This window comes from Nanorana parkeri, unplaced genomic scaffold, assembly GCF_000935625.1.
Source record: "Nanorana parkeri isolate BGI_ZX_2015 unplaced genomic scaffold, ASM93562v1 scaffold1036, whole genome shotgun sequence".
Classification (NCBI taxonomy): Eukaryota; Metazoa; Chordata; class Amphibia; order Anura; family Dicroglossidae; genus Nanorana; species Nanorana parkeri.
In genome coordinates, this window is record NW_017307304.1 from 123276 (window position 1) to 134767 (window position 11492).

The following is an 11492-nucleotide window of genomic DNA, read 5'->3' on the forward strand; positions in this document are numbered from 1 at the left end:
ATATATATATATATAGAGAGAGAGAGAGAGAGAAAGAGAGAGAGAGAGAGAGAGAGAGAGATCTATATAGATCTAGATCTATATAGATCTAGATCTAGATCTGTATAGATATACAGTTGTTTGAAAAAGTGTTGGCCCCCTTCCTGATTTTTCATTGTTTTGCACGTTTTTTGCTTTCTCTCTCTCTCTCTATATATATTTCCTGACACCAATCCATGGCAGCACACAATGGGTATGGCTCTGCCCCCAGCCCAATCACAGGACCAGTATCCCAAAGACAGAGTAAACTGCTCAATTTGGGATGAAAAGTCTGCTTCAAGCCGTGATACAGCTGCTAAACATGCAGCATCCTGCGTCCAGCTAGTGGATTGCATCACAAGGATTGTACAACCTTTAAGCAGTGCTTGGCCTACAATCACCCGGCAGGATGCTGTGCCAGGATGCTGTGCCAGGATGCTGTGCCAGGTTTACCCTGCTGGGGCAGCAGTGAATAAACAGGAGAAGGATGGAGGTCTGAAGCCTTCCCCAGTGGTGATGTACTTTATGAACATCTAATGCCTTACACAGTGGTGTTGTACTTTTATGAACTATCAATTACTAGCCCAGTAATAGCACTTACTGGCCGGGGCAATAAGGTCTCAGGGGCATGGTAGTTCTGAATAAATTGACATCAGCAGTGACTTCATAGTAGGACAACTAGCTTGTCCTACTATGCTGAAGACTAGTCTTGGTTTGCACACTTTAAACAAATGGATCAGGATCCAAATATTGCATATATTCATCACTTAAGCCAGAAGCTGACTATGGGACACTGTGCCTGGCAGATGTGTGCTCACATTCCTGCGCACCTGTCCATTAAATGTCTACTTGCCCTTCTAAGGTTCCACTTTTGTTTGTTTACCTGCCAGGCCTGCCAGATGTGGCAGTGAACACAGTTTTGTACAATTTAATCTTCCTCACACTTTGAGGCAAAGTGCCTAGAAATGAACCAGAAAGCAGGCCATAATGTAGGGAGAGCAAACACGTGTTGCTTGTAATCCTTACATCATGAATAGGGATAATTAAAATTTGAGAGTTTTTTCTTTTCCCAGCAATTTCAGAAAAAATTAGGAGGTTTGGTTCAAAATGTTGTCATTTTAGAAAGCTGCATTATTCAATATAAAAGTTGAAATTTAGGTGGCTGCGGTGGTTATTAAGAGTGCAATGGGCTTTAACAGCTCCTAAGGGTTACTAAAATACCTTTTAACTATCGTTAGATATTTTGAATCTGTTCCTCTGCCAGGAAATGGTGCTTCATTAGCTTTCTTATTTTATGTTTTTTATATTTTTTTCCAGAAATGTCATTATAAATTAGCAGATTTTTCACAAAATTTTGCATTTGTATTTACTACATTAGCGTCAATGGTGGAGGTGCTTTTGAGTGGTTTTAAGAGTACAATTGGCATTAAACAGCTCCAATGGGTATGAAAGCCCTTTTCAACTATCCTGGACCTGTTCATTAGCCTGAATACTTTACAGTATTTTAAATCACGAATAGAAATCACACAGTGAAAAAAAGTGAAATAAGAACATTTAAATTTGGTGCACAAATTACAATTATACTGTTAAAAAAGGGAAAACAACAATATATATAAAGAAGGCAGAACAACTAAAAAAATATTTTGCATGGTGAAATTGGTATTTTTGTGGCAAAATCAATTTCACCAAACTCTGCTCATCCGTAATCAAGATGTTTATTCTTATTACAACATGGCTATCAAGAAATCAATATGACAAAATATTATGTGAATGCTGTGAGCAGCAAGAGATCATCTGTTTACAACTGCAGAGAGTGGTAAGGTGGCCATACACTTTACAACCCTCGCAAGACTTTTGTCTTGCAACAGTTGTAAAGTACTTTAAAAAACGTACGATCTGCCCATCTTGGACAGGCAGATCGTACTTGCGATCATCGCAAGCCTACCCCCCTGAGGGGCAGGCTTACGATGACTGCAATGAGGGGTGGGCTTATGATGACTGCAAATGGGCTGCGTGCGCATACAGGCCCGTACGGCAGTTGTCGAACCAGCAGGCCACTAACTCGCCTAGAATTGTACGATTCCCGGCGGGTTTTCTAGCGTGCTGGTTCGACGGAAGACGTGCGACCGTACAGTAGAAACGGTTGCACGCCTTCCATACACTGCACAATTCTCGTACGATCACGGGATTTCCCGCGTTTCTCGTACGAGAAACGTGCAGTGTATGGGCACCTTTAGCAAGATTTCATGAACGCGAGCAAGGCACAAGCACAGCAAATGAGATATCGGTGAGTTATTTATTTTCTGTTCTTGGTGTGCATTTTTAAATTGATGCCTGAATTAAAGGAAATAAATATATACATATACATATACATATACATTCACCTTTTTTTCAGCATTGCTGCTGCTGGTGGGCCTCCAAAGAGAACTTGTATCAGAAAATGAACTTTGTAAGACGTTTTGATGTGGATGTGCTAACAGCTCTGGAAGTGAAAAAAGATCCTTTCTTATGGCAAATAAGTTCCTTAAAAATATTATCCTGTAATGTGTTCGTACAATATAGCTTATATTAACCTTTTTCACCCAGGTTTACTGCAGATGTTCCTAAGGGTTCCTTAATCAGGAAGCCGGCCTGTGAGTAATGACACGCCTCCTGGCTTCCTGATTGGCCGGGAAGCTGGCTCTATTCTAATTGGCTGGAAAGCCGGCTTCCCAGCCAATCAGCATGGAGCTGGCTGTTGGGCCGACTTAATGCTAATTGGCACAGGGACACTGATCTCCAGACAGCCTAACTCTCCCGGGCGCTCCGGGAGTCTCCCGTCCCGGCCGCCAAGGAGAGAAACACTGCTTTTTCTTTTTTTTTATTCTGACACGAAGCCGTGTCAGAATAGAAAAAAATAAAAAATGTTGGCCATAGGAATGCATTTCTAGATTCCTATAAGCTATTTCAATTTGCAATAGCCAATAGCAAACTAGCATTGCACCCGCCCTCTGCTGCAGTTCTCCATCAGGCCCCCACTACTGATTGACAGCAGCAGAGGGTGGGTGCAATAGCTAGTTTGCTATTGGCTATTGCAAATTGAAATAGCCAATCGGAATCTAGCAATGCATTCCTATGTCCAAAACATTTTTTCATTTCTTTTTCTTTTAAAGCAGCAGAACCGCCGGCCAATAGAAAAGAGTTGGGCGGAGCTAGCTGTCATTGCTAGCTCCGCACAATCGTTTTCTATTTTTATTTTTATACTTTTTAAACTATTTTTCTGTTCTGCTCAGTCCCACGGAGAGACCGAGCAGAACAGCAGAGCCGCATTCGGCTATTCACTCACTGCTGTTCGGCATCTATAAGAATAGACTGAACAGCAGCGAGTAGCCTGTCAGAGGTTCGGCTCCTTCTGCACTTTGGGTCGGCCAAACATGCTGAGCATGTTCGGCCGATCCGAAGCCACGCAAAGCCACCCGATGTACGGCTGCCTGTGAAGCAAACCATCCGCTCTGTAAATGACAACGAGATGTCACGGCTGACTCCGCCCAGTTGTTGTACTGTAATGACACATCAGTACTGTACTCAAATTACCTGCGGATGCTGGTCTGTCATTGTGATGCCACGTCTGGCTCTGCCCATCCTCCGGTTATTTAAGGACACTGGGCTGTCACTACATGACAACTGGGCAGAGCCGAACATGACGTCATGGCCGGCTCCACCCAATTGTTTTCATTTGTCCGGGACCTGCTGGAAGATTCTGGAAGGTTCCGGCCAAATGTAAACAGTTGAGTGGAGCTAGCGGTGATGTCACTGCTAGCTCCGCCCAATTGTTTATATTTACAGGAATCTATCAGATTCTTCATTCTGCGTCGGGAGTTCTTTGCTTGCGGTCGGGTCGGCGGGCATCATTTTTTTAAAAATTGTTTTTTATTTATTTATTATTTTTATTATTTTATTTCGTTATTTTGAGTCGTTGTTTTCGTGGACAACACATTTTTGGGGGTTGGGTTACTCCTTAAAATTCCTACCAGACCAGAAGGGCCTGGTATAACTTTGGGGGAAACTCCACACACTTTTTTTTATTTTTAACTTGGGGTCCCTCCTAAAATTCCTATCAGAACTAAAGGGCCTGGTATGACTTTTTTGGGGGGAACCCCACGCATTCTTTTTCTTTTTTTATAAATAGGGGTCCCTCCTAAAATTCCTACCAAAACCTTTGGTATTGTTTGGGAGGGGGACCCCACGTTGTTGTTTTTTTCTTTTCTTTAAAACTTTTTTTCTTATTTTCTTACTGTTTTTAAATTTGTATTTTTTTTACATGTATTTGAATAGTTTTTAAACATTTTTTTTCTCATTTGTTTACATTCTTTTAATTCTGCTCACTACCTTGAGTGTGAGTGAATCCAACATCTGGATCGGCTAAGTTGAACAGCTTCTGCAGTTCGGCTCAGCTGAACATGCAGAGCATGTTCAGCTGAACGAAGGCAGCCGATATAGGCTGATATTAGCCGATGTACGGCTGAAATCAGCCATACAGGGCTGAAGTGAATAGCTGGACGGCATTCGACTCAGTTCACTTTGGCTGGGTAATTCACTCGGGTGCCTTCGGCAGCTTTGTGAATAACCCTCACTGTTTCTAATTGAACCTTGAATCGAGCCAGAGGGAGGGGGATATAGACATATTAGTCACTACTCTGACCCATTCACTCGTGTGTTTACATTTAAACTTGAGCTATTGGACTCTATAAACAATAGATGTTTTGAATGGGAGTTAAAGAAAAACTGGGAAATTTTTGTTTTGAATTTAAATAAAACACATACACAATCACTATACATTTACTTTAACCTCCCTGGCGGTATTCCCGAGTCTGGCTCGGGGTTAATTTTCCATACCAGGAGCAGTAACCCCGAGCCAGACTCGGGAGGTTAATAAATAGGACCCACTGGGGTTAATTTACTAGTAACTCAACCCCACTATCTCTTGAAAATTCTGCCCTTTTCTACAGTAGTTGAGTTCCTTGGTGTAAAATGTGCTACTAGATTTAAGTAAAAAGATACTAAAGAAAATTAAGGCAGCTAAACAATACAGATATAATAACTCACCACTAAATATAATGTGAAAATGGTCCTTAAGGTGGAAGCAACCTTTTATAGTAATGCAATTAGGAAGGTTATGGAAAAAAGTCAAGAGCTACATTAGTCTGCACTGTTTAATAATGTGCAGTATCATTCTGTAAAATGAATGCACACACCATTTTGTAGAGTGAAGAAGCATTGTATTTGAAAAGCAATTTCCCGTAATGTGTAGTTTCAATCCAAAAGCATTGCTGAAGAGAAAAAAAGATGGGGCATGCTGCGTAATACAGTATGTGAAACACTGTTCACAGGATGAATCCAGATAGTTAATAACCTGCAGTAGTTAAAACATACATTAGAACAGATGGAAAACAGATCCTAGAAAGTAAAGTGATATCCAGGAAAGCTTATCTTAGGTTGTTATTAAAGGTGACCTTGGCTATTTAAAATGGGTTAAATGTTGTTACTGCTGTACAGGTGTTATAGATTTTAGCTTTTTGTGAAGCAAGATTCACATAACCACACTAATAGAAGCCTGTGTCATAAAATGTTGTTTTGCCATCTGTTCTTTTCTGAATTTCTGCATTTCATCCAGTTAAATACAGAACTTATGAAACATATTTTTTTTCTTTTAGTGATTGTTAATGAATGGGGTGGTACTTTAACATGAATCTGGCAAGGCTTAATAAGTATCTTGCATTATGATACGTTAAGTTAAAAGTAAGCATCAACTACCTGAATTAATCCTGAAGTGAATTTTTGTCCTTGTTGAGCTGCTGAATCATACATATGGTCTTTATTTGTACCCAAGCCTCACCTCCATCCTGATCTGAATCCTCCATCCAAGCCTCAATTCAATCCTTATCTGAATTCTCTACTCTTTCATCAGCTCTTTAGCCCAGGCCAAATTCAGCATGTGTTTATTAACTTGACAATAACGATGTTGAATTTGCATACCTAAACCATTTTTTTGGATTTCTTAAGGGCCTATACGGCTTTAAGTTGGTACACTGTTTAAATAAAAACCCTGTTCTGTGTCTTTTTTTATTTTACTTTAGGTTTTTAATGCATAAAATGTGATACAAAGTTTCTATTTTTTGTTTTAAGTTTATTTATTTTTTGTTTTTAATACTATAATCTGATAATAGCATTAAACTATGCCAAGACTGATAGTGATCAAATGATTGGGAACTTTCCTGAATGGTTCCCAATCATTAGTGAAGAACCAAGCTGTAAATGACAGCTGGTATTTAGAGCTATCAGCTGCACTAAGTGCCAGCTGGTGGCTTTAACCCCTTCGTGACGGGAGACGTACAGTGTACGTCTTGTCACTTTGTGCCTATATGACTGGCCACGTACACTGTACGTGACGAGTTATATCAGGCTTTGTAATGCCGGTATTTGCTGATTCTCAGCATTTAACAGTCATTCATTAATGTCTCAGTATTGAGGCATTAATTAATGAAATAATTAAGCTTTTTGTAAAAGCTTCTTCCTTTCATTAATGAAAGAATGAAGCCGTTACATGCAAATAGAGGACCGCAATTTGCGATCCCGTATTTGACAGCTCAAAATAGCAGAGAGGCAGCAGTGACTCACCTCACCTCTCTGCTATTTGTTTTGACAGCTCGAGAGCCCGATGTTTAGATACATTTCACTGAAAGGATACAATGTATATCTTTTGAGTGAAATGTATCATTTCTGATCGTCTAGGCACGATCAAAGAGCTTTTAGTGAGATCTGAATCTGACTAAAGTCAGGATCAGTCTCTAAGGTTATTATTAGCTGTTCCTAAGTTTGGATCAGCCTAATAGCCAAAAATAAAATAAAAAAGTTAATTTATCAAGCTGTCATAGTGATTGCTTGATATAAACTGACAAGAAAAAAAAAAGTTTTTTTATTTTATTTTTATTTTTTTTACAAAGTGTAAAAAAATTAAAATAAAGTGTAAAACAAAATTAGGAAAATATAAATTATATATAAATATATTTTTTATACTATAATTAATATAAAAAAATTCTAAAAAAAAATAATAATCAAAACTTGTGAAAAAAGTGTTTTCTTCTAGTTTTTTTCCTAATTTTTTTATTTTATTCAAACTAAGTGAGGGGTTAGGTACACATATGTGATATAATTATATAGCCCTATCTGTCCTCTAAAAAACAATATATAATATGTGTGGGTACATTTAGTAAGAAAGTATATTACTGCTGTGGAAGAATCACACAGCAAAAATGTAAAAAATGTGTCAGTCATTTATGAACAGAACCTGAAAACTAGCTCAGTCATGAAGGGGTTAAAGGAGGGAATCATTTATACATGTATTTTTACACTAGGGCACACTAATGTTTTTGCTGATTGCAATTTAGATTTAAAGCCTTTATCTTATATGTACTTTTTATTAAAAATAATGCTAAAGCTGTCCAAATGGCATTTTCCCAGCCTATGGATGGAAAGAAGGTTTTATAAACTGGCCCCATAGTGTTCATCAAGTCTTGGTCACATTTGCAACCATGGAAAAGTGTGTTTTCCATGCAACAGTTACTTTGCAGTCCTATTCAAGTACTTATTATTCAGCATACTAAGAATATTTCCTGTTGGCTATCCACAGCATAACTCTGCTCTCCATAGCCTGTGGGTGACATAGTGGTTAGCACTTAAGCCTTGCAGCACTCAGGGTCCCCAGTTTAAATCCCGGTCAGGACACTATCTGCAAGGAGTCTGCATGTATTCCCTGTGCTTGCGTGGGTTTCCTCTGAGTACTCTGGCTTCCTCCCACACTCCAAAGACATGCTGGTAGGTTAATTGGCTCCTCTCTAAATTTTCCCTGTATGTATGAATGTGAGATAGGGACCTTAGATTGTAATACAAAACACAGAAAGTCCCCAGCTCACCTGCCAGCTAGCCTGCAACCAAACAAATTGCCCTGGCAACAGTATGCGTTAAAATCAGAGGTTTTAGTTGCACAAACCTTTGGCCAAAAATATGTAGAAGCCACACCGCCACGCCAAGGCACCTCTGCAAGGTGTGGTCCTAACTCTATGTATATGAGTCTCCAAGTGTAAGCATATTAATGCAGTCAATAAATTGCATGCAGGCGTACCAGGAGGTAGCCAACTCCTCCTAATAAGGTGCAGCGACGCACTGGAGGCCCAGCAACCAAAAATGCACGCTGGGACCCCAGTGCGTCCTCTCAACCAAAAATAGTCAAACTAGAAAAAACATGGTACCTGCATGAATCTATAACTAGCCTTTACGGCAGGGTGCACATTGGGAAGGCTTACAACAATACAAAACACAGAAAGTCCCCAGCTCACCTGCCAGCTAGCCTGCAACCAAACAAATTGCCCTGTCAACAGTATGCGTTAAAATCAGAGGTTTTAGTTGCACAAACTTTTGGCCAAAAATATGTAGAAGCCACACTGCCGTGCCAAGGCACCTCTGCAAGGTGTGGTCCTAACTCTAAGGGGGTGATTTACTAACCTAAACAAACGCACGCACCAGGTGCGTGTGATTTTTACACAGCAAAGCGTATTTATCAACCAAAAAGTCTCTATAAGCATGCTTCCACTAATGCCATATATGGAAAAATCATGCACATGATGCATATATAATGCTGCTTCACAGTTTAGACAAAAATGGTTAGCTCATTCATTTACATTCCTGCATTCATCAACGCAAGCAACACAATGTAGAGCTAATTTACACAACATCACCTTGCAATTCAGGGCAGGGCTTTGCACAACACACCTGCTGGGTGTGTACACACTACAAAGGTGTTTAGATTCCACCCATAGATCATGCTGGGAGGGAACACACTACAGAGGTGTATACATGTTCGTGGTGTGTTTATAAGGTTAGTAAATCAACCCCTATGTATATGAGTCTCCAAGTGTGAGCATATTAATGCAGTCGATAAATTGCATGCATGTGTACCAGGAGGTAGCCAACTCCTCCTAATAAGGTGCAGGGACGCACTGGAGGCCCAGCAACCAAAAATGCACGCTGGGACCCCAGTGCGTCCTCTCAACCAGAAATAGTCAAACTAGAAAAAACATGGTACCTGCATGAATCTATAACTAGCCTTTACGGCAGATTGTAGATTGTAAGCTCGTTGAGGGCAGGGACTGATGTGAATGGGCTCTATCAAAATCACTGTGTAAATTGTCGGCACTATACCGTGCCATGAGTCAAAAAGATGGGACTAATTAGAAAGCCAACATCTTTAACAATGTTCTCACTGTTTTTATGTTCTACCTATACAGCCACTTTAAAGTTGAACTTTTTTTCTGTACACAGGAGCTGGAGGGTGGTCTCCACATATTTCTAATAAATACCAGTGGCTCCAGATTGATCTAGGAGAAAGAAAAGAAATTACTGCAATTGCAACTCAAGGCAAATATGGAAGCTCAGACTGGGTAACAAGCTATCTGTTAATGTACAGCGACACAGGAAGAAACTGGAAGCAGTATCATCAAGAGGAAGGCATTTTGGTATGTTTCTTTAACAATAAAAATAATATAAATTGCAACATTCATATTTTTTACATAATATAATATTTTCACATAATATATTATTACATTCATATTTCAAAAGTTCATAGTGCTATAAACCGCAAATACAATTTCTTGAATTACTAGTTTAAATGCTTCTCTGAGAAATAGCAGAGTAAACTAATACATGGAACGATATGTACTTATATTTTAAAGTGCTTTTTCTTGAAGAGCAAAATAAAATAAAAGTTAAAATGAATGTATCCTTCACTTAGATAAAGACCATAAAATATATAACTCTAGGAAAGGATTTATATGAATCTTTGTCATGGTTTTAAACATATGTATTTCAGCGTGCAGTTTTATATTTTGCAAATTTAGGCTACAATCTAAGTATAAACGTACTGAATAGGATTTCTAGGCCAAACATAAATATCCTTGGGTCCTATAGTAAAATTTTGATGGCCCCAAATCCCCAACCCCCGGGGGTTGATTTATTGTAGGCAAATAGGCTGTTCACTTTGCAAGGGAATTTGCACTTAGCAGGAGAAGTTGGCCCTTGGTATAGTGAATGAGTGGAAACTCTGCTGACTTCCCTCACCCACCCAAAAATGCTGTTTTTTTATTTGCCTTGCACATGATTATGTATTCTTTACAAAGTAAAGTGTCACCACAATTACTAAGCTATGGGATTCTTCCCCTGCAAGGTGCAAATTCCCTTGCACCGTGAACAGTCTATTTCCTTTAGTAAATTAACCCCATTATGTTTAAATGACTGGCAGGGAGCATGAGAACCTTCAGCATAGTCAATACACTACTAGGGACAAGTGCTATAGATACAAGTTGTTAGGGAAGAAGGGGCAACAGTGCAGGGAATTACATTTCAGCATTAACTTACTTTCCTACTAACCACATTTTAAAACTGTGGCATTTTTGCAGAACTACAGACTTCAGCAGTATTATCAGTTTTTAGCTGAGGAGACACTGTGGGTTTTTTTTTTTACAGCCTCAGGAAGACTGATTTAAGCACACTGGGCTGGCTGGAATAATTGAGAACAATAAATATAAACTTCTTAGACAGCTTAAAAAAATTCCTTACTGCATGGCCTAGGAAAAGGGAACCAGTGACTAACAATGTCAATCCTGAAGAGTCCTCCTATGAATGTTTTTAAAGTCAACTCTTCTTGTCTGGAAACGTCATAGGGGGTGCAGGGTCTACAGCAACCTCTCTAACCCTGAAAAATACAGTACTGGATCTGTGTCATCTTCGGAATGTACTCAGCTATTCTATGTTCAAATGCCTTAAGCGCCTTCCTAATGGGGCCCCTTTCACCTCCTGGCCTCGAAGCAGCTGCATGGGCCACTATGGCTATAGTTATCCCACTGCTTGGGACCCCTCTGGTAATAACACAAAAGTATCTCAGGTTTCCAAAGGTATCTTGTAAAATACATTAGAAAATCATCTTTATAAAAAAAATCAAGTAAAATAGAAAGTGATCCCATGTTCAAGGCCCATTGAGCATAATTGTATATGTTTGGGTATGCCATATTATCATAAGAACAATAGAAGAGTTGAGTTGTGATAGAGGCAACTAGAAAATAAATAAACATCAGAAAAGTTTGATCAGATGTGGATCAGCAGAACTTTCTATAAATCAGCAAATGTCTCTGTTTGGAATTTCTGAACTGGAAGTCCCATTGAAATCAATAGTAATCCGAACCAGGCTTAAAAATAGGTATTACAGAGCAGCAAAATACAGAACTGTACCTAATAGTTTTAAAAGTTCCTGGAAGCCCTGTTGGATGTGATAAGGGGGCCAAAAGTGGCATTGAAAGTGAAGCTGGGGAAGGGGGGCTGGGAACATTAGAAGCAAATAAAGGGCAACAACAGACTTTGAAGCAACCTTTGTTGCTTTTGTCACA

The 11492-nt window shown here is 39.4% G+C and overlaps 1 protein-coding gene across 1 annotated transcript in view; it reads left to right on the forward strand.

The window, feature by feature from the left end:
• Window positions 1-11492, forward strand: part of LOC108795995 (contactin-associated protein-like 4) — a 282214-nt gene that overhangs the window by 112677 nt on the left and 158045 nt on the right. The window contains exon 7 of the mRNA XM_018567358.1: window positions 9376-9569. Coding sequence (XP_018422860.1) covers window positions 9376-9569 — 194 coding nt within the window. The remainder of the gene's footprint in view (window positions 1-9375; window positions 9570-11492) is intronic.